The sequence below is a fragment of the Apis florea genome, unplaced genomic scaffold (assembly GCF_048593485.1).
Source record: "Apis florea isolate Af1SG1 unplaced genomic scaffold, ASM4859348v1 contig_3517_pilon, whole genome shotgun sequence".
Taxonomy (NCBI): domain Eukaryota; kingdom Metazoa; phylum Arthropoda; class Insecta; order Hymenoptera; family Apidae; genus Apis; species Apis florea.
The window spans coordinates 1,307,616-1,324,677 of NW_028256778.1; the positions used below are offsets into that span (position 1 = coordinate 1,307,616).

The 17,062-nt window shown below is 25.1% G+C and overlaps 3 protein-coding genes across 5 annotated transcripts; 2 read left to right on the forward strand and 1 right to left on the reverse strand.

Annotated features, from left to right (window-relative positions):
* Nucleotides 1–5: 5 nt before the first annotated feature.
* Nucleotides 6–11,293, forward strand: LOC100864176 (thymidylate kinase). 3 transcript variants are annotated; one of them, XM_086913861.1, is made up of 4 exons: nt 552–1,013; nt 1,167–1,326; nt 1,405–1,629; nt 10,977–11,293. In XM_086913861.1, the coding sequence occupies exons 1-4, from the start codon at nt 884–886 to the stop codon at nt 10,984–10,986; spliced, it is 525 nt and encodes a 174-aa protein (XP_086769987.1). In that variant the 5' UTR covers nt 552–883; the 3' UTR covers nt 10,987–11,293. The 3 variants fall into 3 exon arrangements, with proteins under 3 accessions (XP_003698904.1, XP_086769987.1, XP_086769986.1); XM_003698856.4 differs by lacking the exon at nt 10,977–11,293 and having other exon boundaries at nt 6–1,013; nt 1,405–2,523; XM_086913860.1 differs by lacking the exon at nt 10,977–11,293 and having other exon boundaries at nt 565–980; nt 1,405–2,523.
* LOC100864061 (uncharacterized) lies at nt 3,417–8,051 on the reverse strand. The gene is made up of 3 exons (XM_012493818.3): nt 7,789–8,051; nt 5,515–6,106; nt 3,417–4,963 (listed from the first exon to the last, which is right to left on the reverse strand). The coding sequence occupies exons 1-3, from the start codon at nt 7,952–7,954 to the stop codon at nt 3,574–3,576; spliced, it is 2,148 nt and encodes a 715-aa protein (XP_012349272.2). The 5' UTR covers nt 7,955–8,051; the 3' UTR covers nt 3,417–3,573.
* Nucleotides 11,023–17,062, forward strand: LOC100863947 (uncharacterized). Its single transcript, XM_031920044.2, has 9 exons — nt 11,023–11,142; nt 11,424–11,476; nt 11,550–11,805; nt 12,884–13,296; nt 13,353–13,754; nt 14,170–14,427; nt 15,464–15,529; nt 15,597–15,689; nt 16,124–17,062. Exons 4-9 carry the CDS (start codon nt 12,919–12,921, stop codon nt 16,178–16,180), a joined length of 1,254 nt encoding a protein of 417 aa, XP_031775904.1. The 5' UTR covers nt 11,023–11,142; nt 11,424–11,476; nt 11,550–11,805; nt 12,884–12,918; the 3' UTR covers nt 16,181–17,062.

A 17,062-nucleotide genomic window follows, 5' to 3' on the forward strand; every position in this document is an offset into this window, starting at 1 on the left:
TTCATAATCCATCCGCGGTTTTCAACCTGACACGACAAGGCGAACTTGCCAGAAGAGACTTTAATAAAAAATTAATGTTCATACCATAATATCTATAAATAAATAAACTTCATATTAGTACATACAAGTATAGTAACATAATAATATAAATTCAATGAAGTAATGTTTATTTTTATTTTATTTATGCGAAATGGCTTTTCATCACTAGCTGCAACGAAAATCAAATATCGAACCAGGTTAATAATCGAAAAAGAGTTACGAGTGATACTCTTCACATTATTTAAGATTGATAAACTTTATGCCAATAAACATTAAATTTTGATACATTAGATGTAGTTTAATTAGTAATTTAATATAAAAATAAATATGCATATTCATATTACAGTAAAACCATATTATTATTCTTAATTATAGTTTTCAGTATTTTTTGTAATAAAGTTATTATTATTATTATTATTATTATTATTATTATTATTATTATTATTATTTAAAACGTGACTATATTATTATATCTATTGAAAGATAGAGAGCACGGAAAAAAAATTTTTTTTAGAAAGGTGTAGTAACATAAAGGTTGGAAACCACTGTAATACATATAAGATAATTGATCATATTTTATTTCATTTTGATAATTATATGTACATGTATGAAGGAAATATTAAATATAATGCTTATATTTTTAATAATTAAATAAAAAATTTTATTAAAATTTTTTTAAAAAATGTCAATAAAACGTGATATTTTAGTAGTTTTAGAAAGATGTGATAAAACAGGAAAATCTACTATATGATGTACGAATGTATACGAATGTATACGAAGGGAATACTTAATGCTTATATTTTTAATTATTAAATAAAAGATTTTGTTAAAATTTTTTTAAAAAATGTCAATAAGACGTGGTGCTTTAATAGTTTTAGAAGGATGTGATAGAGCAGGAAAATCTACTCAGGCAAAAATGTTAATAACTGCTTTAAATAATCGTAATATTCCTGTTGAATTATATAGCTTTCCTAGTAAATATAAATTTTTTTAATAATTTTTAAAATATAAATATAATATAATATATTAGTAATTGTTGAAATGTTAATTTTTGTTTATTATATATAATCTTGAATGAAATGATAATTGATAAAATTAATCATTATTCAATTTAATGTTGTTTATAGATAGAACAACTGCAATTGGAGAAATAATAAATAATTTTTTGACTAAAAAAATAGAACTTCCTTCTGAAACAATACATTTGTTGTTTTCTGCAAATCGATGGGAATGCAAAGATGAAATTTTGAAAACTTTACAAAAAGGAACTACTCTTATTATTGATAGGCAAGTAATTAACGAATCTTGTGTCATAATCTTTTTACAAAAAAATATTAAAATATTAAAGTTTTAAATCTAATATAGATATGCTGCTTCTGGTGCTGCTTATACAGCAGCTACAACTGGCAAAAATTTAAATTGGTGCAGAGAACCTGATAGTGGATTGCCTTCTCCAGATCTAGTTATTTATCTTTCAATTTCCAAAAAATCTCAAAGTTTACGTAGTAATTGGGGAGATGAACGTTTTGAAAATGTTGAATTTCAAGAACTTGTTGCTTCTAATTATGAAAAATTAATAGACAAAACATGGTATGTAATTAATGCAGATGATGATAAATCACTAATACATTCTCAAATATTAGAAAAGGTAATAGATATTATAAAAAATATTAAACATTTGCCTATAGGAAAACTATATGAATCTGAAATTAATATATAATATTAATAAATTAATTAATATTAATAATAACTTTCAGATAATAGAATCAAATATGAGATAAGTCTATATATATCTTTATATTTTAAATTAATTATCTTATCATATTTAGCAACTATGATAAAATGATTGCTAAATATATTTTCATATAATAATTTTGTTATTATCACACAAATATAGTTTTTCTAAAAAAATATATTTTTTTTAAATATAATGTTTCATAAAAATATAAATATCTATATCTTGAGAATGAAATATTCAATGAAAATGTATTAAATGTTTGAATTTCAACTTCGAAATAATTTGAAATTTTCAAGAAGCTTAAAATCTCAAAGATTTTCAGATTTCCAAAAGATCTAGATTTTTAATTATATTCAAAATGATTTAAAACCTATTATTAGATATATTGCTTAATATTACAAAATATTTTATAGTGATTAGATTGGGATTTAGAATTTTATATACAAAATTTATTAAAAGTATAAAACAGAAATCTATATAAATAAAAATACATATATAGAAAAAAAATTAATATGTTTATATTAATAAATAATTTTTCAATTTATGATTATTAGAACTTTTTTTTCATTTAATGAAGTGGTTTATTTTTATTTATTTTTAAAATTTTTTTATTTCATCATTTTATATATGTCTGTAAGCACGAATTTTGTTCCATTATATTATATAAGTATATATAATTTTTTTAGATTTACTATATTAATATATAATAAATTTAATTTAATAAAATGTAATTATTAAAGAATAAATTGTTTTATTTATTTCTTTTATCATGTTTTAATATAGAATTCATCAAGTTTTAATATAGAAAATTTATTGTTTAACATAAAATATAGTAATATATTAGAGTATTCTTAGTATTGTAATTAATTAATAAATAATTAATAAATAATTAATAAATAATTGATCATGTATATTATTTGTTTTAATCAAGCATATGTAAAAAGAATAAATCACTAACTGAATTTTTAAAAAAAATCTTTGAAATAACACATATAGAATAAACTTTATTCTTGTTTTATTATTTTTCAATAGTTAATGGTTTTTGTATCAGTATTCATTAACATAATATTAATATTTTTAAAAATTGAAACAACGATTTTTCTAATTTGTAATACAGAGAGATCTAATATATATATTAGAAATTATGTATGTATATATTAGAATATATATATTAGAAATTATGCATGTATTATAAATGTATTGCAATTAAAATATATATTGTAAAATAAGTTTCTTAAATATTATTTAATACAATATAAACAGATATAGACATAACTGATTTTTCAAGACAATATATAATTTAGTGAAACGAATTTTGTTTCACTATGATATAATTGAACAATACCTGATATCTTTTGATTTAGAAGTTTATATTGATATAACTAATTATAATTTATTATTAGAATGAGATATATGATTATTACTATTTATTTGTACAGAAATATTAATTAATTTGAAGTGAAAAAAATTGTTTTTTTTTATATATATTAGATAACTTTGTATCAGCTTTGATATTTCATTTTTGTAATAGCAATATTGATAAGAATTATTGATATAATATAAATTTCATTTTATTATTAGATATCATATCAAATATTGACAAAATTATATTTTTATAAATAATAATATTTCAAACATATTTTTCTTTTTGAAAGTAATTTTTATTTATGATTAGATCAATTTTTTACAATATTGCTTTTTTAAATATTTTATTTTTTTACTATTAATTAGTATAAAAAATAATGAAATGGAATTTACAAAATTTATGATTTAAGAGAATATGAATATGAATAATTTTAATCTTTCGGAGAAACAGACGGTTTTATACTAAAAATACATGATTCAATGATATCTTTTTTATTTCGTTGCATGCCTGGATAATTTATATTTGGAGAACCAAAGACAAAAGTAGTTTCGAATTGTTTGTACCAGTTGTAATCTGTTCTCGATTTCTTTGTTCTTGGTTCATCTGTTTCAGAATCTACAGGATTATTTAGATCCAAAGAATTTTGTTGTTTCTTTGTAGAGAAATTCATAATTTTCAAAGCACTGTTATTTATGGGTAAATTCAAATTTTGGCTTTTATCATGATTTTCTTTCTGTGATTCAGATGCATTAACAAATGATATTTCGAAAACTTGTTTTTTATTGTTAATTATTTCATTAGAAGCAATTTCTTCAGCGATTTCTTGAGATAAAAGGTTCCAATTATTCGTTGATGTTGATGGTTGATTAAAATTGTTTAAAAAATTATTGGAAAAATTTGTAATTATTTTATTCGCACATTCCGATTCTGTATTATTTTGTTTATTATTCAAAAATTGAAATTGTGATAAATTGTTATTGCTCTTTATAGTTTCTTCATCAGTATTATTATTAATACTATCAATTAGATTTAAATAATTAACTTTTTTAGTTGACAATAAAGTCAAAGCTTTGTCTATAACTTTTTGATGAGATTCTTGGATCTCATTCACTTCTGGCTTTTGTCTTTGAGTTATTTCCTTTTGGAATTTCTTTCTTCTCAACATTGAAGAAGCAATGTTGGAATCTTTCGGTACAAAGTTATTTTTAATATTTTCCTGTCGGATCGCATATCGATTTCTATTCCGTTCCTTCTTAACAAATTGAGCCTCGTCGTAAGTTCTCTTTCGAGATTTTCTCTGTTTAATATTCATATCGATTAGATTTTTTTTTAATTTTTTACTTTTTATATGATCATTCCATTCTTTTTCATGATTCGTCATTACAGGACAGTTTTTTTGATCCGTATAATTTCTTACCTCTGAAGGCATTGATTGATATTTTTTGATGATTTTATTTGATAGTTTTTGAATCATCGTATTTTCATCATTTTTTGTAATCTTCAAAATAGAACTTGAGTTATTTTTGTTAATTTCTATTATGTTTTTACGATTACGAAGATTATAATTGTTTTTTTCGTGTGATATTTCTTCGTCCAAAAGATTGTCATCGAATATCACAAATTTTTTAAATGATATGCCCATTTTCAAATTATCCCAACAATCACAATTAATTTGTAGAAAGCAATCATCAGTTCTAAAACGTGTTCTTTGAAAGCTAAAGATGATAAACTCTCGTGGTATCGTTTCCCATGCTTCGATCAAAGACGTCAAAATATCATGAAGATTCCATTCCGTATATTCCTTCAATCGTTCTGCATATCTTTAACAAACATTTTACAAATATTATTACAAATATTACAAATATAAACAATTATATTACTAATATAAACAAAGAAGAAATTTAAGATAAATATATGTCATTAAAAAAGAAATCATTTAAATTAATTAAAATTTATGAAAAAAAATTTTGAAAAAAAAATTATAATTATATTTATTCACATCAGTTTATCATATTGTTTCAGAATTTTACCACTTGAATTCAAAAAATAGAAGAATTATTTATATAATCTATTTTAATTATATAAATACAAGTTATAAGATCTTTTAAATTAGATTTTTCTAAACTGATTTTTCAGCATAAATAATTTAATATTTTTTTTTGTAGAAAATAAAGAGCTATATTGATTATAGTGCAATGTTAATTATATGCAATGTTATAGCATGTGATTCTATGTGAAATTAACATGTCATATTTCTACCTTTAAATACGTATTTCCATCGAATATTAAAAAATTTTTCCAAAATCGCACATAGAAATATTTGGAGAATCTCTTTCGGAATTTTCAAAAAGACTTTCCTCTTAAGACTTACCTTCGCCTGAAAACCATTTTGACGTAATGAAAAACGTCTCTCCGCAATGGTCGTAAAAACGACGGGAAATTTTCAGGAAAGTAAACGAGCTGTACATTGCTCGCCACAAAATCCTTGAGCGCACGCATCCTGTTTCGTTGTAGAAATAGCAAAATCTTTCGATTACACTTTATCATATAATCATTCACATTCGACAACCAATTTCTGAACAATTCGTTTCCAATATGAGAATTTTTGTTGTGACAGTAAACGTGCTCTTTTATTGTTACTTTGGATGGATACGGTCCACAGATCAAGAGTGGCAATTTCATCGTCCCCGTTGAGTTACAACTCATTAAAATAATAATTTTATTTCTCGGCGTATTGTCCGAGTTTGGATTTTTAGCGTCGTTATAAATTTCCGAAGGAAATACATCCGAATACATGGTCAATTCATCCGCATGAAAAAAATCCTTGTGTCTGTACTTGATTATCGTCGATCTCATTAGATCGATCCATTTGCGATAATCGGCAAATATTACATTCGTCAAATCGATAGAAAAACCATGATCGTTTAAAAAATTATTTAACCATTTATCCGAGCATCTGAAACCTATACGTATATTATACAGTAATATAAATATAATATAAATTATAAACAGGATAAACAAAATAATTTAATTATATCTGGTAATATTTGGATTATATATTTCATATGTTTTTGACAATATTGAAGAATATTTTATATTATAAATATATAAGTTGTTTTACATAGAATTGAACTATTTATGTGGAAAAAACATTAGTTTAAAAAATATTTTGAGTTGAATTTTATAAAATTTATAAATTAATTTTTTCTCTAAATTAATGATTTTTTTTATATAAATAATTTAATATTCTTTTGTAACAAATATTTTTGTAAACAAATAAACAAGTTGCATCGGTTAGTGCATTAAAAATTGTATGATTTCATTTTAAAAAGTATCAGTGAAATATAACCTTTTTATATAACCTATGCGTATTAGTCAATAGAAAAAATGATAAAACTAGAAATATGCACCTCTCGAAATTATTTAAGGCATTTTTTAGTATTATTAAAAATAAGCGAGATATTTCACATAATTAAGTTATTTTGTTTGAATATATGTATACAAGATATTAATATATTCGTAAAACATTTTTAAAAAATTTTAGACGAAAAACATAAAAATTAGTATAGAAATTAATGAAAGCTTATTAAATTATAAGTTTGAAGTTTATGCAAAATAGAAATAGAATGAAACAACTTTTTCTCTTCATCTCATTTTATTTAATGCAAATTTAAATTGCTTATAACTTAACAATTAAGGATTTTGTATACTAATTTTTGTATTTGTTCTTTAGAATTTATCCTTTAAAAAATAAATTCTAATTCATAAATATATCATTATACATTATCATTATAATGTATCATATATATTGTATACAATAAATATTGAATATAAAATAATAAAGATTTGGATTTTATCTTTTTCAATTTAGCTATATTTGCATATATATAGTGAGATCAAAAATAATAGGAATGAAAATAATACGTTAAGTAATTCAAATTAAACAATTAATAATAATTTAAAATAAACATGATAAACAATGCATATCATAGTTATTATTGTATATGAATGTATGTATATATATATATATATATATATATATATATATATGAATGTATAATAACAAGCATAATTGAAATATATATCTACATATCAAAAGCACAGTTGAATGCTAAAAAAAATTTATTACCTAAAATTTTAAATAAACTATTTATCATTCAAATCATTAATCGTTAAATATATCTAATTGCAATTAATCGAGATTATTCGATTTAGTTATAAATAAAATTTTTTGAATAAAAGTTACTAAATTGATTACTAATACTAAAATGATACCAATAGTCAAAAATATTATATACGTATAACTTCACATTATTGTATGGTAGAGTAGAATGTTTCCTTTTTAGGTTAATACACATTGTTATAGAAGTCATTTATTATTATATTCTATTTCTGCATAGCTTTACCTGATTTTGATTTCTGATCATTATAACAGTTATTATTCAATAATCTTAAATAATTATATAAAATTATTATGTAAGAATTTTTTCGTAAACGTAAATATATAATAGTAAATACATAATTTCCAAATTAATAAATTTCTAAATTATTATATTTATAAAATGAAATTTTTATCTTCTATATATATGAATTAATTATTACTTTTTTATGTATAAAATAAAATATTATCAAAAGAATAAAGTACCATTGACACCATATTTTTTTGTCAGTTCGAGAGCCTTTTCTCGTAGCAGATGCTTGTCGAAACAATTATTCATTGCGTGTTCTCTACAAGCCCATTCAAATAATTTCTCTTTTATTATCTTCATAGTCATTTTCGAGCTTATTTTGTTTGTGACATTTAAAAACATCGATGATAATTAATGATTTTACATAAAAAGACTAACATTATTTTTTAATTGGACATAGTTGCTGGATTCACTGTCAATTTTCGATTATCGAACGCATATCGTTTCTCGATTATGCGATTACTTGGAACTATTTTCAGAGTAGTCCACCGATTGGAAACTTAAAGCATCGTTTTTAATTATTAATTCCTTATTTCTTGCGCAATTTTCTAAAAGAAAAGTTATTACTTTATAAAGTCGGCAATAATTACAGATTCGATGAAGAAAGTTAGAATAATTTGAAATAAGAATTTGTGTATTAGATTCTTCTATAATATTTATTTATATCAAGAACTTGATACACTAGAAACATTCTAAAAATCATCAAAATTTTATTACGAAAAGTCTTTATCAAAAAATTTTGTTCAAATTATATTTATTTCTACATTCCTCTTGGTAAGTAATAATATTTATAAAAATTGCATTGTTTTATTAATTGATTCTTAACGAATTAAATAAATTATAATAATTATATATTTATAATAAATTATAAAATGTAAAAAATATAGAAAAAAAAATGGATAAGAATGAGTTTGGAAATCATTACAAAGATCGAAATATGAACAATTTATTCGAACTCTTGTAATAGGAATTCTCTTAAAAAAATTTAATCTTTCATTCTGATTCATTTTTCTTTCTCATATACATTTTTTTAGAATTTGAATTCAGATTTGATATTGAGTTTAAGATTTATTTATTTGAAACTTTTATGTTAATACGATATGTAATATTAAAAATATTTTTGCTGAATATTCGAAAATTAGAATCAAATGGTAGTAATATAATAATATACAAACAATTTAAATTTGCATTAAATAAAATAAAATCTCGTTTTCAAAGCAATCAAAATCAAGAAGTGATTCTCATTCTAAATATTTATCAAAGTCAGCTTCAATGACGAATGATCAAAGTGTGACATTTATGCAAAAAATTTAGCTCATAGCTTCATGTGAAAGCAATTTTCCAGGAAAATGGGATACAAAGAGCTTTTATTTTCCTGGATATGCATAGTCAGGCTTGTGCATTGACCGCTCGATGAATATCATTCATTTTGTACACCGAGTTAAATTGCATTTCTCCGGGGCGTCGTCCCGACGAGACACTTTATATCGTAAATTTTCATCTAGTACTCCGCTTTCTCATATTTTTCGTTCTTTATCGTTCTCGGCATTTCTTCTTCACCTTCTGCTCCGCTTTTCGCGATCGATTGTATTATCTTTAAAGAGTCGAATGCGATTTATCGTTACAATTTAGATGCACCTGCGCTTTTACTAGCGACCAGAATACATAGATCATTACGTTCAATTAATCAGTTTACCATTAATTTTAAGCGAATTTGTTGTATATTTAGAGCTAAAATCTATTTCACGCATGGCTAACTCATGAGATAATGCGATTAGAGAAAGCAGACACGTTACAATACGTGTGAAAGCTTCATCAGTCGATGGAGAAAATCTGATTAATGGATTTCGTATTCTCACGCCATTAGCAACATTCGGACAGGACAGATTCCACTAATGATCGAGCATCATCGTTCAAAATGAATCAGAATAGATAGATTTTTGTGGAAAAGTGAATTCTTCATAAATTGATTTGATTGTCGCATTTTTAACTCGATCAGAAGGTAACGAAAAGGTAAATAAAGTCGTTAACTCGTTGACAAATATTATCATAACGAACGATTATTTTTTCATAGTATGAAATAAACGACAAAAGATATTCACGAATGCACAGTTAATTGTTTAGAATTCTAGACGTTTAGAATAGAGACGCGTATCGTTTAACTTATATTTTGGATTTCGATGACGCAAGTGATATTGCATTATCATTTCTCGGCCCACAATGTGATAGATTGCTAATCCTATTGAATAAAATTTGAAGAATTAGATTATTATTTATCATTTAATCTATCATTTAAATCAAATAAGAATAATATTAATATTCTTATTTAATTACATGAAATTAATATATTTTTTTTTTATAAAAATAATATATAAAGTAGTCCATTTAATTTTTATTTATTATTTGGAATAGCTTGTTTGTTTTTGATGATATTAAAAAATGTTTCGAATAAAACATAAATGTTTTTGAAGAAAAAATATTTTGAATATTTTATACAATTAATTTTTTAAGTCGATATAGAAATCATATAAAGATCACTGATGCTTTTTAAGAACTTTTAAGGTTTATTTTTATGAAATATTTATGTCGAAAAATCATTAGTTTGCAAGATATTTTATCTTGAATTTTATAAAATTTATTATACGAAAAATAAGGAAAATGCGAAACGATGCTCATCAATTCATATTTTTCTTGTTTTTCGTACATAAAGTTTTATAAAATTCAAGTTAAAATATGCTTTAAATTATTTTTCGACTAAAAACTTAATATTTTTTTAAAATAAAAAATAACGAGCCATATTTATTAATGTATTAAATATATAATTAAATATATAATTTCATTTAGAAATAAATGATCACTTTTATATGATATTTATGAAAAAATTAATTACATCAGGATTATATTTATCTTGAAATCATTCAAGATCACTTTTATCTAAAATATTTTTTAATATTATTAAGAATAAATACATGTTCTAAACAAAGTTTAGTGGACCATCATACAATTATTTTGTACATCCAATACAATTCTGTATACAAGATATATTATTTTAATCTTTTTCAAAAATATAAAAGTTAGATGAACTATCTGTTATATATAACTATATATTAGAAAGTGTTCTTCTTTTAATATTTCAAAACAATGGAAAGTATGAAAAAATATTTCAAAATTATACGATATTAAGAATGATAAATGTTAGATACTTAGATTTTGTGATAACCTTGAACTTGTAAAAATTAATCACATATATCTTTTAAATATAAGTTATTATCAAGATATGAACTCTCAAAGTTTGACATACTGAAAACTAAAATTCGCTTTTAAATCTTTTGTATGGAATTATTAAAAAAATAACATTTTCTAGGTCGAGCTAACAATGTTTGAAGATATGAAGATTTGACGAAAACGAATATCACAAATTCATGGAACGGACAATTTTGGAGGAATCATAAGTATCATAGATCAAAGATTCATTAGATGGAAAATAATAGATATTTATATAAAAACTCTTAAATATATTATACCAAAGTGTTAGTAATATAACAAGAATAAAATATAACAAATGCAATAAATAAAGATATAAATAACGATAAATATTGTTAAAAAATTTGTGCCATTTTATGGAACACATTTCATCATTGATGAAGCATTAATAAATTTTAATAAACATTTTCCATCGTATTAAATTTTTTATATAATAACTCATCACAATAATCATGAAAATAGATTTTTGTCAAACTAAATTGATGATCCATCATACTCTAATAGCCATTATATGAACGAGAAATCAATAAAAGTTCGTGATTTACAGGAATTTCCTGAAAAAAAAAAATAACAAATGCATCAGTATTGTTCGATAAGAAGGTAAATCCGCTTTATGCGTTTTGTTATTCTACTTTGGCCGTTCAATTATTCATAATTCAACGATGATTGGAAGGAGGACGCTTCCTGATCGCACAGTCAGCTGCAAATCTACGTTCATATATGACTGTTTGGACAAACGGCATTAATTCTTGTTTTATCACGGCCGATAGGAAACTCTGTTTTCCCTGTTATTTATACGGTTGCTCGGAAACGTTCGACCGTTTATCGGCTCACTGAGAATGATCGTGCACCGCAATTCCTCTTCAAAGTTTAAGTGGATCCTCGTCAAGGAATAGTTAAATTCCGAAGAGCCAGCTTTGCGTTATCAGGTAGTCCAAATGATTTTGCATCCATCGAATTTTTCACGATAATACGAATAATTTATTTGTATTCGTAAATTATGAATTTGACGATTTATTTCCTTGTCTTACGTTGCTAAAATATTTGTTTTAATTTATGGATGTTTTTATCGTAATTATTTATCGCTATTCGTTCAAAGAACTGTGTAAAATCTGGAAATTTTTTAAAAAGAAATTGAAAAAGTTTCGTTTGAATTAAACATTTTTTTTATAAATACTGTAATATGAGATTCTTGGAAATAATAAATATAATTTATATAAGGAAATTGTGATGATATGAATTTATTTTTATTCAATGAATTTTTATTTAACAGTCTAATTAAAACATAAAAATAGAACTTTTAGAATTCCAAGAATTTGTGTATCAGTTAAAAATTTCCCCTTTTTGTTATATTAGTTTATAATTTTGCTGATCTTTTGAATCAATATTATCTGATTCTTGAAAAACAATGAACAATAGTTGGCTAAAACAAAACTAATTCATTTTATATCTGTGATTTATCGATGGTTCAATAAGATTGAAATGAACTTTCAATTCTGTAGTAATTGATACATGTATTAAATTATTCTTTTTCCTTTTTCTTACTATTTATATTTTTGTTATTTTCAGAATGATCGAGTTGATCGTGCACACTTGTACTTCAGTTACATAATTTTAAAAGTTACAAAAAGTCTTCTAACGTTAAAATTCTAACTTTTCAAAACTACTCTAACTTATTTACAAAATAATATCGTAAGAATCGAATTTCTTACGTATTCAATCATCTGATCATTATTTTATTCGAAATATAATTATAAAAAATTCTTAATTTAACTTTCTAAATTCATCTAACTTTCTCAAAAGAGTCAGAATAAAGATTCACAAAGAACACAATGTTTTAAAATTTTACCTATTTCAAACTCCAATTCTTCTCTGTCCATTTTTATTGTCCACTCGATCAAAAAATTTCGTTCCAGCCACATCGTACAAACGATAAAAAGCAACATCTCCGAACAACATTTCCTCCAAAATTTTCTCCCGAAACTTATCTCTTTTTCCTTTTTACAGATGAATATTTCCGCGGCACGACCTATTAACAAAAAATGATGAAATCCATCCGAAAAGAATTGGCGCGTTACCCGGGTAAAAAGGTTCTTCCATTAACAGAGCCGCGGTTGAAACCGTTCGACGTTGAAGCCACTTTCGCGGAAGTAGCACTGGCGAGAAAAGAGCACACGAGAAAATATCACGGCCCCGACTCGCTCTTGTACTCGGCTATTTACCCCGTGGTGTGCATAATGAAAGTGTTCGGTTTGGCGCCCTACGATTTCACAGGTGACGAGATAACACCCTCGAACGCCTGCCTCCTATTCTCGTTCGCCTTTATTGGTGTTTATTGCCACATCATATACATCGTGTACAAAAGATTCCTCGGCATAAGGAGGGACAAAGCGATTCTCAGCGTGGTGGAAACGACCAAGGTAAGGCTCTTAAGGCAATTTATCGTTTCCACGGTGTTAACGTTACGTTACCGTAGGTAACCGTCAATTACCTGGTGGCTATGTACGATATAATTTCCACTATATTCACGAGGAAAAGGTTCAGCCGAATTTGGAACGCCCAGCAAGATTTCGACGAGAGGCTGAGCCAATTAGGGTATCCGCGAAAAGAGACCAAGGTCAAGATCGCGATTTGGATACTTTTGGCGAGTCAGATCGTTACTTGGACGGCCGTTAATCAGAGTGGGATGTTTGCTTTCGAAGAGACGTGGACGTTCAACGTGAGTTACATGTGTCCTTACATCGGCACTGCGACAGCTGTGTACAAATTTTTCGGAATGGTGAGCTTTCTCGGCCTCCGTTTCCATCAGCTCAATCAAATCGCGAAAGAGAATTTACCCCCCAAAGTTGGATATAAAAGTAGCAACATCAGCAGACAGGTAGCGTATTTATATGTAGTTAATTTAAATTGTGTTTAGCCTTCTATCATATATTGATGGGATCAATCGCGGATTTGAACATGGATAGAGTAAATTTTTAAAATATTTTATAGGTATTTATGGGAAGAAAGAAGTCATACTTTTAAATTCGAAAACGATAGATTTAAAGAATTTTAAAAATTAAATATTGATCAAGTAGGTTCGAAATTTGAATGAATATCTTAAAAATTCTTCATATTTCTTAGTTATTCTTTAGATTTAATTGTATTTTTATTATAAATTATTACATATACTCTGCTAATAGCATTTGAATTTTATTAAAAAATAAATTTTTCGACAGATTGAACTTGATCCCATCCATATTGTAAAAAAAAACGAAACAACTAATAAAAATATTCTTGTTTATTCGAGCAAGACAATCCAAGATTTACACAACGATTTGATGCTATCTAGCGAGACACTAGGGTCTCTTTACTCGTGGTCGCTATTGTTCTGGCTTGGAAATTTGAGTATACACAGCGTCAGCAATTTGTACTTCATCATCGATTGGGTCATCTTGACACCCTGGACCAACATTGCTTGGCCTCTCATATTCAACATGTGGTGTTGGCTGATCGGATTTATAACCCAGCTTTTGGCCCTTCATATCGCTTGCGATTATACGATAAACGAGGTAATATTGATTTCTTTTAAACATACAACATAATTCTATGAAACATACACCATTCTTCTAAAATCCAATTGAAATATTTCGAGAAAAGAATTAAGAATAACTTTCAAATTAATGTAACGTATTATTAATAAGATCATTGTAAGTAATATTACAAGTTATTTTTCTATAAATAAATATATCTATCATGTAATTTTCCTTACAACTCGATTGAATTATATTAAAAATTAGGCAAACTTTGAATCATCGTAACTTCGAAGATAATAATTTTCGGTCAACGAACGAAAGATCATTAGAAACGTGAAACCTTACTCTTTAAAGTGCTTCTTGATTTATCTCGATACGATTTCCGGTTTCCGAGATATCGTCGTGTAAAGGAAAAGATAATTTTTAGTCATTTCTTATTTTCGTCTTTGTCGTACACTCGGATCTCTCGCTCGCACGTCGCCTCACTGACCTATCCCAACCTCCAGGCAAGTGCAGACACGATTCCTGGAAGAAATTCCTGTATTTCCAAGAAATAAATGTAGGTCATGGGTCTCACAGGCCCGTTCATAAACTCTGCATTGTTTTAAGCACTATGGATGCTTCAAGTCCTTATATCTCCGCAACGGATTGAGATATTGAGATGAAACAAAAAGTAGTAACTTGAATAGCATGGTTTCTTCTACTTTCTGAATGGGTTTTGATAATACGCAAAGTGATTTATACAAATATTATTTTAATATTTTGTATTCTAATATTTATTTTATTTTTTATGTACATATTTATTTATTTAAGCTTAACATATTTAAAATAATTTCATTTTCTTTTAGTTAATATGAATAATAATCAAATCTTTTAAAATTGCAAAAATTCTGTCAATTTTACCTAAAGTATTTGTTTCATTCTTTTTCATCATAACTTCTTCTATTTGTGAATATAAAGAATTAAAATAAATTAATTATTGCAACATAGATAACTTCAGAAATTACGCGTATCCTATATTTTTTTTTTCATCATTATCAAAGATTTTTGATCGCAAAATCTCTAATTCCAGGCTAACTTTATGAGCGCCATTCTCATCGAATGGGAAGCAAGAACACTACAAAAATTTCCATACGAAGCAAGTATCTAAGCAAAACATTATTTCGTGTGATGAAAAATTATATTAATTATTATATCTTACGCAGGATAGTTTTCGTACTTCGTTGTACTCGTTGAACAGACGTCTTTGTTTCTCCGCTGCTGGTCTTTTCGATATCAAATTGTCATTGCTCTGCTCGGTAAGTTCATTTTCTATCTTTTCCGCAAAAAGATAAGCTCTTAATTGAAAACGATACTCCACTCTACTCACAACTCGAAGAAAATCCATATTTATTTCTCGGTCGTTCCAATTTCGCGTCTTTGTCCACTATTAATCCCAAGATTAATTGAGCTTAATAACCATGGCTTTCAAATGTTAAAGTATCGTAAATTGCATCACGAAAGTACCTTGAAAACGATACCACAAATTATTCCACCATTTCCCGTTCGATTATCGAAACGAATTTCTAATGAGTCCGTTGATAATCTAATTTCCAGATAACATTTTCGTAGATAATTTAAATCAATAATTGTGATTTAATTTATTTCAAATAGAGAGTAAAGTCAGTTTTACTTTATTTTAACAAAATATCCGAAAAAGGATTAATTATTCAAAAAGAATATTGTTTTACAGATAGTCAAAGTGATGTCAAATTATTTGATAATCCTTTTACAATTTCCTTCAAGTTGAACGTTTCAAGATAAGATTAATTAAATCTATCGTCTTGGATAAATATTATTCCTCGAATATTTTTCTCCTGTATTTGCATCTAGACGATCAAGCATACTTGAAACTACTTTCTGGTAAGTAGTGCATGCAAATATGTTGAATGAGCACTAGGGAATATACAGAGTGTTCCATAATTGTGAGGTGCAATGGGACAAGAAATGATTCTTGATTTGTTGATATGAATATTTATATTGTTGATTTTTTGATATTTTTAAGTTTATTCAAGATTAAATGAATGACAGCAGGATCAAACTATCTTTGTCTCAAGCATTTTTTTTTTTTTTATATTTTTAATATCATTATATTTATATATTTGCAAAAGAGATTAAAATAAGATTTCTATATTCTTGAATTTATTTCATTATTATACTAATTTTAGATTTTTATTTTGATTAAAATTTTATATAACATTCAAATCATATTCATAAATATTCGGATACGTTCTATGATAAATATTTTTTAAAATACTTTTATAATTGCGAAAAGATTGTTTTTAAATTTTAAGAGAATCGATTTTTTCGTGAAATTTATACTCGGATTGGATAGGAATTTGTTAACTACAGTGAGCAGGTGTGACAATTTTCTCTTTGTTACGCTTTTATCCAATAAGTAAAAGGTAATCTAAGTACTGGAATATTTGAAAAATTCGATGATATATAGAATGAAAATGCAAAAATTGATGCATTCTCAAAAATATTCTTGTATCAATTTACTTATAATAATCAATAATAATATTTGAAATAAGATAAAATGTTTACATACAAACATACATTATATCTCTAACTGTGTTGGATTAACTGGAATTCTATATTAATTGTAAATAAAATAATATTTGAAATATTA

Bases quoted from the DNA above. Each gene is read 5' to 3' on its own strand.
- LOC100864061 (XM_012493818.3), bottom strand. From the start codon at position 7,954: ATGTTTTTAAATGTCACAAACAAAATAAGCTCGAAAATGACTATGAAG. The intron at 6,107-7,788 runs GTACTTTATTCT...ATATACGTATAG, and splicing joins AAAAAAATATGGTGTCAATG to GTTTCAGATGCTCGGATAAA. The intron at 4,964-5,514 runs GTAAGTCTTAAG...TGTTTGTTAAAG, and splicing joins AAAATGGTTTTCAGGCGAAG to ATATGCAGAACGATTGAAGG.
- LOC100863947 (XM_031920044.2), top strand. From the start codon at position 12,919: ATGATGAAATCCATCCGAAAAGAATTGGCGCGTTACCCGGGTAAAAAG. The intron at 13,755-14,169 runs GTAGCGTATTTA...TATTCGAGCAAG, and splicing joins GTAGCAACATCAGCAGACAG to ACAATCCAAGATTTACACAA. The intron at 15,530-15,596 runs GCAAGTATCTAA...TATCTTACGCAG, and splicing joins TACAAAAATTTCCATACGAA to GATAGTTTTCGTACTTCGTT.
- LOC100864176 (XM_003698856.4), top strand. From the start codon at position 884: ATGTCAATAAGACGTGGTGCTTTAATAGTTTTAGAAGGATGTGATAGA. The intron at 1,014-1,166 runs GTAAATATAAAT...TGTTGTTTATAG, and splicing joins TGAATTATATAGCTTTCCTA to ATAGAACAACTGCAATTGGA. The intron at 1,327-1,404 runs GCAAGTAATTAA...AATCTAATATAG, and splicing joins ACTACTCTTATTATTGATAG to ATATGCTGCTTCTGGTGCTG.